Genomic DNA, 18,739 nt, shown 5'->3' with positions numbered 1-18,739 from the left:
ATCCTGAAGTTATGAACCTACTGCTAAATATATTTCATAAAATTAATTTCTCAGTGGAATAGACACTTCTATTCTGAAATACTGTGAAATATGGGACTGGAATAATACTTTCTTCACTTCCTCCAGATGCAAAATGCTGGAATATGCAATGATACCTAAAAATTCAAGAACTTCTGTCTAATGTGTCCATGAATCAGGAGTAGGTAACAACAAAAAAGAGCATAAACTGCAAATTCAGGCAATGCAGCAACACAACCCCATGACAGGAATTACATAAACTTAAAGGAAGGCTTTAATTCAAGAAAATATATCAAATTCAAATAGTAGTATGGGTGGGTTTTACAGCATAATCCCTCTAGTCCATGATAAACTTCTCTGTTTCTCCTTCCATTAATCTCTCTCTCTCTCTCTCTCTCTCTCTCTCTCTCTCTATATATATATATATATATATATATATATATATATATATATATGAGTTTCTAACACACACAATACTCAAAGTTAAGTTACAGTAGTAAATAAAACTATGCCTGATAAATGTGTTTTACCAGGTGTTGCACAGGGTACAACTTAACTTCAATTATGTTTAAATGTAGGGTGCTTACCATTTTTCCCATACAAATCCTTGTACAAAGGTTGTTTACATTCCATGGAAGTAAACCTGAGAATATTTTCATAATGATTCTTTATAATCTTTATAACAAAAAAAGTTCATATGCAATACATAAAGTACTGAGGACAGGAAGCAAAAAATACTTCCAACTACACATAAAAAAATCATAACCCACCTAGTTCTGACCTCGGCTTAGACATGGGTGCCAAGTCATGCCATTCATCTAATACTGGATCATAACGCCATAAGCAACGAGTTACTGTACCATCAGGAAACTCTCCTCCAGCCAAGTACAGGACATTCTCACCCGACACAACAAGGCCATGCTTGCTAAAATGGATGAGTAGTATCAGCAAAAATCTTTAAGATTTACTCTCTTAAAATTAAACTTGTAAAAATGAAAGAACTGCATCATCTGGCATCAATCTACCTTTTTGAGCTACAGTATATCATAATGGTGGTAATAAAAGACCTCTACATATCCATGCTTAAACCTTTCCATGCTACAGTTCTGAGTACTCACATTGCTTATTATATGATTTAACACACTAAACTATAAATCTTAATGAGGAGAGATACTTCAGCAATAAAAACAAACACAAATATAGTAAGTAAAATATACAGAGCAGAGATAAACATCATGTGAGAGAATGAAGCACAGCTAATTTCAGGAGACTGTTTTGTTTACTAGGAATAAGTCTTTCTCTAGTAAAATTAACATTACATCTTCATTCAGGAGTCTGCAATACCATATCTTTTCTGTTCTTCATGAAATGCTATTTTCCTTTTCTGTCATCTCTTATTCCGTCCCCTTCACTCTTAGTTTCTCTAAATATGCTGCTCTTTTTTTCTAACGTTCATGTAAAAAACTCATCCTTTTCATATGAATTTTCATTTCTTTCAGTTCATGCAGTTGGTGGCTGTTTCACTTTTGTGACAGCCAAACTCTTATGCCTTATTCAGCAGCATATATTTCACGCATTCTTGTTCTTAACATCCAGCGTAAAGATAACAGATAAAATCTGAAGAAATTCTGGGTGAACAATTCCATTTTAAATAACCTATGAATCTATTTATATACATATCTATTTAAGCATTAAGAAAATACCTTTCAAAACCCTAAGATGATCAATGTACTTACATGCATCTAATACAGCATTACACAAGTGCAGCCTGACATACAAATAAACATAATCACTGTAGGATAACCACACACACCTGACAGCAAAAGGCAGACATGAGAGGCTTCTCCAACAGTGTGCCAGAGGATCAAAACACTCCACTGACCGCAGCACTAGTTTGTTGTCCTCACCGCCCACTGCTACAATCACCTACCAACAGCACAAACATTCAATTTAAGTCTAAAACTGTGTGTAACTACAAGGTGAACACACGAAACGTAAAAGAAGTGATAAAGGGAAGTTGGTGAACTACTGTGAAACAATAAAACAAAAGATACAGAGAAGTAAGCTCTCAAATCAATGGAGAAAAACTCAGATTTTAGGGATGAAAGATATAGAATATAAGGTAATTAAACATTCCCTAACACTAACTATAACTAATCTATTATGGATCTATTTTTTCTTCTTTTTATATTTACAAACACCTCTGTTATTGATCAAACTATGATTTATATGTTGCATAATTCAGCAGAATCATACATAAAGAACTTGAAAAGTATATCTCTCTGTAGCATAAACATTCTTATATCAGATCTTTTCAAAGAGACTCATTAAAAGCAAAGCCACCTATAAAGATATTTTCTTATGCTCCATTCCCATATGGGCATGTAACATTTGTGAGTGTAAAAACTCATACTTCTTTTAAGAATCCAGCCAGTCACATGCATGCTTATACAAGATGAGGCCTAGTAAGTGAAGAAATCCCTCCCTGAATTGTACTATATTCAATCTCACATCTAAAAATATAACCTTAGTCATCTGAACATGCACAACCTATTTCCAGAAACACAAATCTTAAAAATATAATTGTTGTGCCTTTTCAACAAATCAACAAACCATTGACAAATGTCTCACCTTCAAAAAGAAAAAAAAATGCAAATGAACCAATGACAAGTAAGTCATCAATGCCTTACCCACTCCCTCCTCCAAAAAAAAATCCATATACACCCATTGCTTGCTTTATGCAGGGAGTAAGTTCAGCAAAAACCTCGCTCAAAGAGAAATCACTTATAGTGTATCAATAACCATATATATACATACATATATAAATTTTTTTTTTTTCTTTTGCTTTGTCGCTGTCTCCCGCATTTGCGAGGTAGCGCAAGGAAACAGACGAAAGAAATGGCCCAACTCACCCCCATACACATGTATATACATACGTCCACACACGCAAATATACATACCTACACAGCTTTCCATGGGTTACCCCAGACGTTTCACATGCCCTGATTCAATCCACTGACAGCACATCAACCCCGGTATACCACATCAATCCAATTCACTCTATTCCTTGCCCTCCTTCCACCCTCCTGCATGTTCAGGCCCCGATCACACAAAATCTTTTTCACTCCATCTTTCCACCTCCAATTTGGTCTCCCACTTCTCGTTCCCTCCACCTCCGACACATATATCCTCTTGGTCAATCTTTCCTCACTCATTCTCTCCATGTGCCCAAACCATTTCAAAACACCCTCTTCTGCTCTCTCAACCACGCTCTTTTTATTTCCACACATCTCTCTTACCCTTACGTTACTTACTCGATCAAACCACATCACACCACACATTGTCCTCAAACATCTCATTTCCAGCACATCCATCCTCCTCCGCACAACTCTATCCATAGCCCACGCCTCGCAACCATACAACATTGTTGGAACCACTATTCCTTCAAACATACCCATTTTTGCTTTCCGAGATAATGTTCTCGACTTCCACACATTCTTCAAGGCTCCCAGAATTTTCGCCCCCTCCCCCACCCTATGATCCACTTCCGCTTCCATGGTTCCATCCGCTGCCAGATCCACTCCCAGATATCTAAAACACTTTACTTCCTCCAGTTTTTCTCCATTCAAACTTACCTCCCAATTGACTTGACCCTCAACCCTACTGTACCTAATAACCTTGCTCTTATTCACATTTACTCTTAACTTTCTTCTTTCACACACTTTACCAAACTCAGTCACCAGCTTCTGCAGTTTCTCACATGAATCAGCCACCAGCGCTGTATCATCAGTGAACAACAACTGACTCACTTCCCAAGCTCTCTCATCCACAACAGACTTCATACTTGCCCCTCTTTCCAAAACTCTTGCATTTACCTCCCTAACAACCCCATCCATAAACAAATTAAACAACCATGAAGACATCACACACCCCTGCCGCAAACCTACATTCACTGAGAACCAATCACTTTCCTCTCTTCCTATACGTATACATGCCTTACATCCTCGATAAAAACTTTTCACTGCTTCTAACAACTTGCCACCCACACCATATATTCTTAATACCTTCCACAGAGCATCTCTATCAACTCTATCATATGCCTTCTCCAGATCCATAAATGCTACATACAAATCCATTTGCTTTTCTAAGTATTTCTCACATACATTCTTCAAAGCAAACACCTGATCCACACATCCTCTACCACTTCTGAAACCACACTGCTCTTCCCCAATCTGATGCTCGGTACATGCCTTCACCCTCTCAATCAATACCCTCCCATATAATTTACCAGGAATACTCAACAAACTTATACCTCTGTAATTTGCCTTTGTACAATGGCACTATGCACGCATTCCGCCAATCCTCAGGCACCTCACCATGAGTCATACATACATTAAATAACCTTACCAACCAGTCAATAATACAGTCACCCCCTTTTTTAATAAATATAAATATATATATATATATATATATATATATATATATATATATATATATATATATATATATATATATCAACTGACTGTTATATTTCTCTCTTGTGTCTCCCCTGATGATGTGATTATTACACGAAAGTGCACTTGGGAACTTTTTGTGTTTCATTTTCCCCGTGGACTCATAGGAATATCTTGATCATGCACAAAATTGTGATCCTTTCCAATATATATATATATATACATATATATATATATATATATATATTTTTTTTTTCATACTATTTGCCATTTCCCGCATTAGCGAGGTAGCGTTAAGAACAGAGAACTGGGCCTTAGAGGGAATATCCTCACCTGACCTTTCCATGCCGTACTCCAGAGGTTTCACATGCCCTGGTTCAGACCATTGACAGCACATCAACCGTGATATAGCACATCGTTCTAATTCACTCTCCCATGCATGCCTTTCACCCTCCTGTATGTACAGGCCCCAATCGCTCAAAACCTTTTTCACTCCCTTAAGGGAGTTCCAGTTGGGAACAGGTGTCAGTGGTATAGAGGCATAGATAAACATCCAGAATAGAACTAATCATGAGAAAATAGAAGGGATGTAAATTCAAAGAATGAGCTTAGTTAAAGTAAACAATTTACAACTAGTACAAAACGAAACTGGCTAGTAGAGGATTTGAAAACAGAAGTCACAGGAGTATGGGATAATGCTCATGTTAAAACAAAAGATGAAACTAGAAAATATTTGGTTACATTACAAACAGTCAAATGAAGGAATACAAGAAAAACAAAATGAAGGATTAATAATCAGTGATATTAAAGAAATGGAAGAACAAGTAGTATAAGAGGAAGGAGTTACAATAAAAGATATAAGGCATGGAAGTAGGTGGAAATTAACTCAAAGAAATGCAGTTATATGGTATGCCAAAACTGTGTATGGTTAGTAATGCAAAAGAGGTCAGTTGCGATATCTCGGATGAATGAGAAAAACAGTGAATAAAGGAATATTACTTACTGTTGTGGTGTTTGTGTTACGTCTGTGGCGGGTGCGTGGTGATACAAGTTGATGACGTCGGTCGGGAAGGAGATGGTACAGCCTGGCTTCTTCCACTATCACTCGACACTCTGGTGACGATCTCACGGCCATTTCTCCTTCCACAACATCCACTAAAAAATAAGGACTTACCAGTGCCAACCTCACACACTCCAGGGCCTGCGAAAGGGAAAAATACTGCTCAGTAAATCCTTTCAGTTACATCCACTGAAAACTCATTCATATTCCTTAAAGGTGCTACTGGACTCCCTCTGCTTTTGGTAGCACCACTGGTGAAGACACCAGCAGCAAGGTACATAACTGTCAGATGATAAAGGTGAGTACAGTCTTACTACAGAAATTCTCACCACAGAAGATAAATACTATATTGTTGGGAATATGCTTGGCATGGGTATCCTTTTTGGAAAGAGTAAACAGTATCTACAATTTTACAACATGGAACACTTAAGGAATATACATAATTTATACAGTTACAACTTGCGTAGTTGTTATACCATAAATTGCCTTGTAAAGATTCACTCATCAGGAAAGAGCAAAGCCCTTCTTCACACAATAAATTGTGAAAATCATGTGTAACAATATGCCATAAGATCCTATAGAGAATAAACTAAAAAAGGAAAGGTTCACTTGCAAACAGAAGGAGTGAATGCATCCTGTCAGTAAAATAAACTTAACAGTCCTCTGAAAACAACCTGAACAGAACAGAAATTGAAAAGATGTCTACATCCTGCAACCTACCCAATAATTTTATCACATAATCCCATGATCCCTTTTATGAGGCTCTTGCTGCTTCAAAGCTGGAGTCCAAACTCAAGCTAGGCCATGCTGGACTCCAATAGACTGAAAAGTTCAGCGATAAGACAGTACTCCCTTGCATCCATTGACGATGATGCAGCCTCGCCAAAAGTGGTTCCTCACTTGTAGTGTAACCATTAGCAGGCACACAGGCTGGCAGACAAATGCTATATTCATATGTTGACATGCAACAGTTTAAATCAATTCCATAATATATACTGAGAAACTGATGGTCCTGATATTTAGATATAAATCCTATTAATTTTGAAACACATATGGTATATCCTCTCTTACCTTGTGAAAGATAGGTGCCCTTGCAGTATAGCTCTGATGAAGCCAGGCAGTGGTAGCATCAAATACATGCTCCTCCCTTTCCACCTCCAGATCATCAGCAGATATAATTTCCACCACCTTCTCTACTGGAAGACTGAGCCATTCCTCACCTCCCATCACACGTGTAAAATTCCTAAAGTATAGAATCATTAAAATGTTTATTATAGAATACCAATCTATGGATATTCTATGTTCCTTTCCTTGTATTCAAAGCACGGTGACCAAAAGCAAAATCTTTTTCACTTACTATGATTTACCTTGGTTTTTTCAACTGTATCTTCATCCACACACACACACACACATCTTCATCCACACACACACACACACACACACACACACACACACATACATACACAAACCAGAACAAAAAACAATGATAATGATTCTTCACTTCAGGACGGTCCACGAAGTAGTAAAACATGCGCCACTCAGACATGGTAAAGTAGTGATAATGGAAGATTTTGATTACAGAGAGACAGACCTGGGTGATTTGGATTCTCACAAAGATGGAGGTTATGGAAATATGATTTCTTAAGATTTCATACCAGAAATTGTTCTATCTTCACACAAAATAGCATGGAGCTTGAGAATATGATTTATGATACACCAAACAGTAAAGTAACCATACAATGCTTCGGTTTGATTATAAGATAAATGAGGATGTAAAAAGAGCAAAGAGGAGACCAGACTCAGAGAGAAGGTAAAAATCACTGACCCTTCACTGAATTCAACAACTTCTAGGTAACAAAAGGTGGGGAAATGGAGTTCAGTAACCAAGAACTAGATCACTCTGGCAAATGGTTCTGTGAAATTTATAGAACATTGGAAACATGGGTACTTTTAGCTTCAAATACAAAGGGAAGGTAGAAAAAGAGGGAGGAGTGGTTCAAAAACAAATGTTAAAAAGCAAAGGAAATTCCTGACATGCTATGGTACATACAGCACTATAAAAAATTAATGATGAACAACTGATACAGTGGATACATATCACTTGACATAAAAAGGAGACAGACTAGAGAATTACTAACAGAGAAAAAAGATGAAAGAGATAAGAAGTACACAAGTTCTCATTGTTATAGTCACAAAAGTCATTCTGAAGGTAATAAACAATTGATAAGCATAAAAGGAGCCTTGAAAAATGTGTGGAAGTCAAGAACATTATCCCGGAAAGCAAAAATGGGTATGTTTGAAGGAATAGTAGTTCCAACAATGTTGTATGGTTGCGAGGCGTGGGCTATGGATAGAGTTGTGCGCAGGAGGATGGATGTGCTGGAAATGAGATGTTTGAGGACAATGTGTGGTGTGAGGTGGTTTGATCGAGTAAGTAACGTAAGGGTGAGAGAGATGTGTGGAAATAAAAAGAGCGTGGTTGAGAGAGCAGAAGAGGGTGTTTTGAAATGGTTTGGGCACATGGAGAGAATGAGTGAGGAAAGATTGACCAAGAGGATATATGTGTCGGAGGTGGAGGGAACGAGGAGAAGAGGGAGACCAAATTGGAGGTGGAAAGATGGAGTGAAGAGGATTTTGTGTGATCGGGGCCTGAACATGCAGGAGGGTGAAAGGAGGGCAAGGAATAGAGTGAATTGGAGCGATGTGGTATACAGGGGTTGACGTGCTGTCAGTGGATTGAATCAAGGCATGTGAAGCGTCCGGGGTAAACCATGGAAAGCTGTGTAGGTATGTATATTTGCGTGTGTGGACGTGTGTATGTACATGTGTATGGGGAGGGTTGGGCCATTTCTTTCGTCTGTTTCCTTGCGCTACCTCGCAAACGCGGGAGACAGCGACAAAGTATAAAAAAAAAAAAAAAAAAAAAAAAAAGAAGTGCTACATCAGAAGGGACCAGACCAACTGTTACCAATGACTAAGCACAAGTTACTATGTATGGACTGGAGGATCACCATAAATGTCTGAAAATGTTGAAGGAAATGATATAAACACAGGTCTTAATTGTCTTAATACGAAAGTAAAAGTGTGAGTAAGGAGGAAGTGATTAGTACAGAAAAGTAGATATTGGATTTGAAAGAAGCAGATTCAGCCAGCATGACAAAGTAACATGAGGGTAAGCCAAACTCTTATTGTGGGTGACCTTCCACTTCCTCCTCTATCATTCCAATAATAATCTTAATTACTTAAAATGTTATAAATACATATCAAACTCATCCTTATTCTCAATTACTGAAGATACTCCAAGAAAGAAATCTTTAAAAAGAGTACACTGCTGAAAACTTACAGTATTTTGAAAATTACATTTTGCTCACCAAATTACTTTGGGAGTACAGATCATATACACCAATAATGAGTTCAAGATGACTCAATATCATAAAAATCAAAAGGACTTCTGAGCACATATTTCTTTTAATGGCTAAAAATGAAACATGCTCAATGTATGCTTGAGGCTAAGAAATACTGCTAAAACTGAAGTCAGGTCTCCCTTCACATGGAGCAAAATATCACATCACCTATATTGAAAAGTATTAAAAATGCAATGAATCATACCTCAATGTATATGCCTTTGCTTTTTTGGTAAGATCATGGCAAGCATGTGCTTCAGCAAAACAGTGAATCCCAACACAGTTTGTGGCATCAATGTGACGTTCAAGGAAACGGCAACAAGCCTCTCTTACTGCCACTACTTCCAACAAGTTAGAGGCACTTAGAAGTGCCTGAAAAAAATAAATCATGTATAAAAATCAAATTGTTACAGGTTTCCAATTAGTAAGTAAAAAAAGAAATACTACAATGAAGTAACTATTCAAAACAAAAACAATCTTTTTTTAACTAATGTTATTATGCAGAAAAAGCTATTTCTCCACAAGGTACCCATTATATATGAGAATGAGTGTGCAAACCCAGAAAACTGTAGGGCATATGAATTTGGCAATGGAAACAATAAAATGTTAAAAGTTTCATCAAAAATACAGTATGACAATTAATCCTAAGGAAAATTAATATATTTGATAGAAAAGGTCCAGTGGTAAGTAATAACTATAAGGGTGTTCCATGGAACATTTCTGTCATCTGCAGTACAGCAATGCTGTTGGCAGCAAAATAAGAATGGGTGGAAATACTGTTCAGAAAATAATTAGTATCAAAACATTACCATAAAGTTCCATGGCCATAAGAGAAATTTTCTTTAACCTCTGTCAGGCAGATAGCCACACAGGGTTACTTAAGCAAAGCATTTCCCAAACCCCTGCCAAAGCTCAGTGATGAGCCATTTCTAGCATTATTCATTGTTGCATGATACTGCAGCCTTCCCCATACTATACAGCAAAACATCAAAAAAAATATATGTGAAGGAGTAAGAACAGAGGATGACAAGAATTTCTAAGAGATGAAACTGTAAATTCAGACAGCATACATAAATTCAAAAATGTCTGTGACATTAAAGAATATCTGGGTTCCTATTAGTGTAAAACTCCTTCCTCACACTGTGAAATTAGGGGATTATAACAAAATTAATCAAAAACACACTGACACAAAAATCTCAGTTAAAACAATAGAGCCCTTCATCCTTTTATCTTTATGCCACTTTCACTTGGGCTACTAAAAGCTACGACAGGATTTTTGTTCACTTACTTGGACATTACTTTCTGTTATTGTAATGGTTGAGGTGTATGCATAATCAAGCAATAAAGACACCATTCCAGCATCAACACCACTTAGAGTAATGTGCTCCTGCTGAGATTCTGCCAAATTACTTAAAAACATTGCCTGTACAAAATAGAAAGGCATATGATAAACTCATAATGTTTTCATATCGTAAAGAACCATTCCAAGATAATGCTAAGAAAACATATTACATGGTGCACATTTCTAAACTTTAGCTGTAAAAGAACAACAAAAACCAAAGTATGATATAAGCTACTTATTTACTTCTACTTCGAGACAATTTCTTTTGCATATCATTTATTCATTTCTATGTAAAAAGCAAGCCATCATAGTATTAACTTTACAATGAATTACATATTTAAAAGAATTTAGGAAATATCATTGACACAATATTAGAATTGTGATCTGCATACTAACAGGTGGTTAATTCTTGATAATCATAAACAAAATGCAACATTAGCTATATTTTTCATTATATTCCATTTTCCACTGCTTCATTCCACTGCCAGATAATGTATATTGGCTCAGCTTAAGTAAAAGTAAAGGGGTCAGATTATTTAGCTGTCTATGTCCAATTAGCCTTAGCAACAGCTTCCGACTAATAGTAAACATGCTACAAGCTATTAGGACTGGCTTCATATGTAATCAGAATGAGAAAGTGGTCAGAGAGAGTTTGCCTACTGTGTACCAGGTGGGCGTTGTATGCAGTTTTGCTATGCAGCAAAAGGTAATGCTTGATGAGGATGTCTGTTGGAGGTGATGGGTTAGGAGTCTGCCTGGCTGGTTGCAGGGGCTGAGGATGTCGATAGGGTGCAGTTAGTTTATGAATAATTCACCAAGGGGATCTTGGGTGTGGGTGTTCACCCAGGCTGGGTTGTGGGGCACTGAAATCTCCATGTAGAAAACTGTTGTGTGAGCTGGCTGGGTTCTGTAACTAATGGAGAGTGGCAGCAGGTGTTAATACGATGCACGTATCATTTAGTTTTCATCTAATTGATTAAATATCAAGAGAATTGTTTGTGCTTTGCATAGTATTGAGTGGTATCACTAAAAGGGATGTTGTGGTAAACAAAAGTTATAAGTCCTCCTCTTTATCTACGCTACTGTCTTGTTACAGAAGTAGGGGAGGGTGGATGTAGGCACAAATCTGGTTTCTTGGATGAGGGCATGCTGTATTTCTGGAGTAGGCTGAGTACTGCTGTGTTTATGTTAAAGTGAATGATGTCTATTGTGTGAATAAAGTTCTGTGGGGAAGAACTCTACCTTTTCAGGATGAGCCTGTGTACTCTGAACTGATGTTTATTGGGTTTCTGTGTTTTGAGCCTTGGAGTTAAGATGTGTTGTATGTGGTAGCATCTGGGCAGCTGATGCATATCCATAATGTTATGTAGCGTTTTATATGTGGGAGCGATGTGCAATGGAAATGTGTTTAATGGATGCAGCTGTTATATCTGACAAAGAGCTTTTTTTCTGTGTTGAGGGAAAGGTATGAAGGATACATGTATGTGTAAGTGAGTGGACCAGGATTTGGGCTCATGTCAAGAGCTTACATATGTAGCAGGAAAAATGTAGGTGACAGTGTGTAACGTTTTGATCTAACCCATGGTCCTGCCTGGTGGCAAAGTGTTGACTGATGACATTATCACCTTAATAAGGATGTCTTTTTGACAACAGTGTTGTCTCAGGCAGGCAGAGTTCAGGAACATATAAGATGCTACTCTCAACTTGGTGGAGATCATCAGCTGTTTAACACTGAAATCATGATCAATTCGATGACATTGCACATTCTTCATCTCAACTGGTGAGCAACATTAATCAAGGCTATGGCTGTGGAACTGGTAGCCAGTTCACTTGAAGACTGTTAACATTTCTCAATAATATATGCAAGAAAAGTGAGCCATACAAAGTCTGCGTGTATCACCTGATTTCATTCTATAAGATTTGGAAGCAAAATATATGCCCTTTTCATGGTATGAAGTTATGAATTTTCCAAATGTGTGGCTTGATACATTAGCAAAAGCTTCCCAATGTTTTCTTAGCAAAGAGAGAGGGTGGATAATGCTACCTGATGGTGAGGTTCTGATGACATAGAAGAATTTTGCTTAATCACTATCTGCAAAATTCAACATAATATGGTTTTGTAACTACCTAGGTCATATGTTGTCCAGAACATAATCAGGCAAGGAATATCTCAAGCATATATTCTCAAAGTATCATCAAGGTGAGAAAAATGCAATACTCTAGGCAGCAGGGGGTTTAAATTTTAGCACATACAAGTAACTTATCAGAGAAGTTCTATTAAACTAATCAGACATATGCTCTTTTGAATATCTGATGAAAAAATAGGCATCTGGTGTGCACTGTGTTCAGGTATCTTTAACTTACTAGTTAATGAAAAAAATACATCATGATCTTAGCAGATTTTCATAAGACTACCCTCATCATTTTACAACAAAACAAAAAATTGCATAAATGTATTTAATTTGGTTTCTGAAAAATCCGTCACTAATTTCATTAAATGAGCAAAAATGAGTAAGAAACACTCTCTGACAATTATGCTTACCCGAAAGTAGGGACTAAAAGATGCTAGTACAGATTTATGAACTGGAAAAGTCATTCCATCCACACACAGGGTCACATCACAGAAGTGCCCACTTTTACGTAGCTCATTGAGCCCACAGAGTACCTGAAATCGATATATATCTGAGCTAAAACTAATTCCATGTGAAAAGGAAGTCTTAACTATTCTATACAACATATCCTATTCAACACTGGGTGGATATCATCTATTATATTCTAAACAAAAAAGCAATTAAAAAATAAAATGTATTCTCTACGATTAAGAGGCTGGCTGCCTTCCAAGATGCCAACAGCCTGAAGATGAAAAAAAATATTTGTACAATGCATGCCCCAAGCATATGGTTTTATACTCCCAAACTGATATCACAATGTAGCTGACTTTTAGCCTTGACCTCCAAGACTTATTAGATGCAGAACTTTATCAGCAATAACTGCATTAAAAGTTTGGCCAATTGCCATTTCACACATTTCTAGAAATTGCATATCGAGTATTTAGTATCATTTAATCATAAATGGCGTCAAAAGTTGATCTCCAAAATTTGATGATGTAGAAAGCTGTGTATAATGTCTATGACACACGCTTGGTCATTATTCATTTAATATGATGAATTATATGTGTACAGGTATTCAGCAGTATTATAATTCATCAAATTTTGCAATTTTGATATCTGACCATTGATATGCAATTATCATTCATAAGCAGAGGTACTCTGAACTGTCTGTGGTACTGGCTTGGTCAACTCCCAGTCCCCATCATCAGTTATTGTCCATGCAAGTATTTGAAAAAAGAATTCTATTACACAAAGGTGGTGCATTTGATCTTTCAATACAATATCCTAAACTTAATCAGCAGTACAACTCTATGCAGTGTTTGTGGTATAAGTCTGGTCCACACCCATGGACCAAATCTTCAGAAATTATGTAATCAGTACATATGACTTTGTAACTGCAACATTTGGTGTTAAACTTTGTATGTAACATAAGAGGTACACATATGTACATATATGTTTGATGAACCTCTTAGATTTCAATGAGAGAGTGAGATCCGTTTTGGGTTGATTGTCCTCTCTGGACTGCTAGAAAGCATTCAACACTGTACCACATGGGAGGATGGTAAAGAGGCTGGATCTGCAGACAGGGCTATGGGGGGAAACTACTTCATAGTGGAAGGGAACAAAGGATGCATGTCAGAAATAGCTTTCTTAAATGGGCTGAGGTCACCAGTGGCATGCTGCAGGGGTCTGTTCTGGAATCAATGCTTTTCATCATCTATGTAAATGACTTGCCTGCAAGGCTGAACTCCAACCTGATTATGTTTGCAAATGATTCCAGGGTCATTGAGAGAAGCAAAAAAACAAAAAAATCATCAATCTGCATAGGGAACCAGTCAAATTTCAAAACTGATTTCAAAACTGGTCTGATACATGGTTGATGAAATTCAACTCGGCTAATTTTTTTTCAAATCGGAGGCTCCAGTCATGGACAAACATCCACATCAAGGCTCAGCTTTAAATGAAATATGAAAAGGTTATTGAAAGGGAAAAATAAATGAGGAAAAGCATATATGAATTTTGGAGGAAGTGAAAAATCTGTCTTTAGAAAAGTGCAGGTTATCAAAACAGCCTATCCTTGAGTTGCTAATGGCCACACAGTAATCATGACACAGCAGCTTTCCAACAGAAAGATAGGAAGAAATAAGGTCATGGAGGCAGTAAACAACCAGATTTTATCTCCCCAACTGAGATACCCTGTACGAGTTTACTTAGGAAGTTGTGTTGGGATGAGATGTAGATCGAGTGAGAGAAGAAAGAGCAGACTTGAAGGATGTAGAGGAATGAAGTGCCAAGTCATCAGCATATGAGTGCATTTAGTCATTTGTAGAGGTAAGGAAAGCTTTGATAAAAAAGGAGAAAAAGTGTACAAGACATGACAGAACCTTGAGGGACACCAATATTGATATAGAAAAGGGGAGTCTGATCCATCAACAACCACGAGGACAGATCAGCCAAACAGGGAGCAAAAAGAAGGAGGGAAGCTAAAAGAGGGGAGCTTTGGGATGAGACCTCAATGCCACATCCTGTCAAAAGCTATGGATATATTAAGGCAACTACATATGATTCCCCAAACTCTTTCAGGGATGATGACCAGATATCAGTAAGATAGGGAAAGAATGTAAAGTTTTGAGGACAGAACACAGTAAAATAAAGATCTGAATATTATCTGGAAGAAAATAAGCTGCAGGAATCTATAAAAGAGAGAGACTTGGGAGTACACATTATCACTAACCCATCAACAAAGTACAACTTTATCAGAATAGTCATGGAAACAAACTGTTTGCAAAATTACAATAGCATTCAATTATTTATTTACTTATTTATTTATTTCACTTTGTTGCTGTCTCCCGCGTTAGCGAGGTAGCGTAAGAAAACAGACGAAAGAATGGCCCATCCCACCCACATACACATGTATATACATACACGTCCACACACACAAATATACATACCTATACACCTCAACGTATACATATATATACACACACTGACATATACATATATACACATGTACATAATTCATACTGTCTGCCTTTATTCATTTCCATCGCCAACCTGCCACACATGAAATAACAACCCCCTTCCCCCGCATGTGCGCGAGGTAGTGCTAGGAAGACAACAAAGGCCACATGGGGCAATATATACTTTTCATAAAAAATAATACATTCATGCAGTAAATTAATGTTAAATGACAAGCTCCTGATGATGGAATTTAAATGTTTAGATGACCATAAAAATATCTAATCATATTTTCGTGAGCAAGAACCTTGCTGCTACTGCTAATATCGACAATGTGTTTCCTAAAACTTTTTGGGTAAAGTATCAGTTTATCTTTGCCACCCTATTTCTTTATGGAATTGGAAAAAAACTATCAATAAATTCCTTAAACTAAACAGGAGTGATTTAAACTTGCAATGAAAGATCTGAAACCCTTTCTTTTCAAATCTACAATAAAATATAACTATCAATAGGGAGAGCTATGATAATCAGATAAATGTAGAGTACACAAAAAAAGTAGAACTACTTATGTAAATTAACACATGAAAATCTAACCTAACTTACCCTTGCAACTGAAAATAATCTTTATTTACACCAGTCTAAATCAAATCAATTGTGAAATGCACTTAGATATCAGTTTTATCCAGTTTCATAAATAATTAGATCAATAATTCACCTAACATTGCTACAACTTACAGCCTCAGGATGAGCAGAATTGACAAACTTGCAATCTTCACTCGGAGATGATGCCTGAGATTCTGATCCGTCTGTTGCTCCTCCTCCTCCTCCTCCTCCTCCACGTGAAGGACCAGTGTCCCTACGTGACATTTTCTTCCCTATTTCTATTTCTCCTACATATCAACGAACAAAACAGTTCTGCAAATGTATTAATTAAGTCAATGAAAAAATTCAAGGTGTGTTTATCCAAAATATATCTAAATCTTTTTAAAGTAAGAGCACTGATGCATTTCTTAGGTCAAATGTTTTGTTACCCAATCTCAAAAAACACAAAAAATGTTTTCTACAGCTTAGTATTTCATTCATAAGAAACAGTCTGCTCACAGGAATAAAAATGACAAGGTCTGGGAGTGGTCAAAACTATAATATTCTATGAAATGTTCAAAAATCATTCTTTACAAAAACTGACGACCATTCTGTGAGCACAGTAACACATTAGCTGATGTTGGTTGTGAAAGGTGACTCTACAGTAGTAGAAATTCTCTTTTTCTAATGCTTATCAAAGATATCTTCCCATGACTGGAGCTTTTGTCATTACACTGCATTCTAATGATACTTTATGTTATACGATATGAAGTACTGATGCAAGTGACCACAAAGTAAAATACAAGCAAATATGGCACATATACTGAATTGTTATGTGATAAATACTTTGATAATTCTGAGACATGACTAGAATTAGTATACATAAAACTAATAAGGTAATACATACATTGTTTTGCTGCAGAATGGAATTTGAGACAAGATGTATTTTGACTTTTTAAAATTACTTTCAGACTATAACTGATTAATTGACAAAGGCTCCCTCTTCCAAAATATTCTACCTAGTGTATTTCAAAGAGTTTTTACCAAATCACTCTTTATATAAATGATGACATTTTGCTTCTTGTATCATGACTTAGTGGACATGTGATACCATTGTCTCATGACCCTGGAGACAATACTAAAGACGTTAGAAATGAGGCTTGATTTAATTTCGTTGACTCTGTTCTTTAATGGTCTCGTTCTAACTCTCAGAAATCCTTCGACTATGACATGTTCTCAAAACTGACCATAAAACATGAACCTTATGATCATATCTTTTGTCACCTGTAAGCAAGAATTGGATCACTAATAAGATAACTTGTATCAGGAGGAGGAAGAGTAACTGGAAAGGCAATGAATCAATGCCAACACATAAGGCTTCTCTGTCCTCAGTTCCAAGGTACAGAATTCTTTAAAAAAGTTATTTCATAAATAATCTAAAGCAGTGAAAGGTGAACTCTTAACCTTACAGACTTAGTGTAAGTTAGGCCTGGACATCTTGTGCAAAAATAAATTTCCACATCGTTATTATCTACTTTATTCCATTACTGTAATATCATATTTTTGTAAAAGGGAAGATGATGGGTCCAATGGTAATTTGGCATGAAAAAAGGAAGACATGCCACTCACTTTTCTAATAATAAGAAATTATGAAAAACAGGAATGATACAAAATACAAACATTATTATATTCTCTATACAAAAACTACCACTGCAGAACAAATCAGACAATATACAGAGATAATAACAATTTGGAACTATCTTAGGCAATTAGCCGTTTTCTTCTTAATAAGACATAACTAGTCAATGGAACAATGTGCCAAACTATGTGACACCTTTGAAGGCGTCAGGTAGATGGGGACAAAAATCTATCGTGTCAATAATGATATATTCTCCAAATCTCTATTCACAGCACAGTCTTATAGAACCATGAGTATCCTCAAGATCTAATATCATTCAAAACTTACAAACACATTATGAGAGTCATTTACTTTCATGTCAAATAAACAGAGACATGGAAGGCTATAATACACAAACTGGTTCTTGCCTTCCGCTTCAGTTATCACCTTTGAATTCAGTAGCTTTGGCAATGTTTAACCCAACATCCACATAAGGGAAAGTTACTTAACATTAATCACCATAACTCTATTCACCAGCGGCGGGCAGGGAATTATAATGCCAGCGGTGGAGGGGCCAGCCCGGTGATCCCTCCAGTTTGACAGAAGCAGAGCAGCTTCCCTTTACCGTCCACACCTGATCATTATCATACACAGTCATCCTCACTGGATCTTCGTACTTCCAATTTCAGAACGTACACAAAATTATGCACCAGATACATTTGTTTTCTGTCATGGTTTTGCTTGTATATAAGTCAAGTAAGTGGACACAGTAAATAATAATTGCATCAATATATCAAAAACATGTATGGTAGAACGTTTTAAAGGGTTCAAAGGTATTCTAATTTAAAAGAATGTCATTTGGCGAAATTATGTGATGGATGTCATTTCTCAGCATGATAATAAAGGATTCTTTATGAGTCTGTTACAGGAAAACTATAACGCCCCATAACAAAGTCAAGAGTAAGTTTATGGCATGAGAAGGTATCACAGAAGTGAACAGCAGTGATTCTATGTAATAAAATGATTTACTTCTTGTGTCAGACCATAATTGGATTATGCCTCTTAAGTCTAACCATCACACCAAAGATGTACAGAGATGTAATTGAGAGGGTCCAGATGAGATCAACAAAAATGGTACCTAATGTAAGAGAGCTGAGCTACAATGAGAGGCTGGCGGATACAATGCTGTCCA

At 36.7% G+C, this 18,739-nt stretch overlaps 1 protein-coding gene across 3 annotated transcripts in view; it reads right to left on the bottom strand.

Moving 5' to 3' along the window:
• LOC139755600 (kelch-like protein 24) overlaps positions 1-18,335 on the bottom strand; it is a 29,103-nt gene extending 10,768 nt beyond the window's left edge. Inside the window, exons 1-9 of one of the 3 annotated variants that reach the window (XM_071674133.1) lie at positions 18,058-18,335; positions 16,083-16,262; positions 12,821-12,943; positions 10,225-10,359; positions 9,142-9,308; positions 6,604-6,775; positions 5,476-5,673; positions 1,832-1,944; positions 789-943 (exon numbers count right to left, since the gene is read on the bottom strand). In XM_071674133.1, the coding sequence (XP_071530234.1) occupies positions 789-943; positions 1,832-1,944; positions 5,476-5,673; positions 6,604-6,775; positions 9,142-9,308; positions 10,225-10,359; positions 12,821-12,943; positions 16,083-16,214 (1,195 nt within the window). In that variant the 5' untranslated portion in view covers positions 16,215-16,262; positions 18,058-18,335. The remainder of the gene's footprint in view (positions 1-788; positions 944-1,831; positions 1,945-5,475; positions 5,674-6,603; positions 6,776-9,141; positions 9,309-10,224; positions 10,360-12,820; positions 12,944-16,082; positions 16,263-18,057) is intronic. The other 2 variants (XM_071674134.1, XM_071674135.1) reach the window with 2 other exon arrangements.
• Positions 18,336-18,739: the final 404 nt, after the last annotated feature.

This window comes from Panulirus ornatus, chromosome 19 (assembly GCF_036320965.1).
Source record: "Panulirus ornatus isolate Po-2019 chromosome 19, ASM3632096v1, whole genome shotgun sequence".
NCBI classification, from domain to species: domain Eukaryota; kingdom Metazoa; phylum Arthropoda; class Malacostraca; order Decapoda; family Palinuridae; genus Panulirus; species Panulirus ornatus.
The sequence above is the reverse complement of the archived record's forward strand: the minus strand, read 5'-3'. Positions and strand labels throughout refer to the sequence as shown.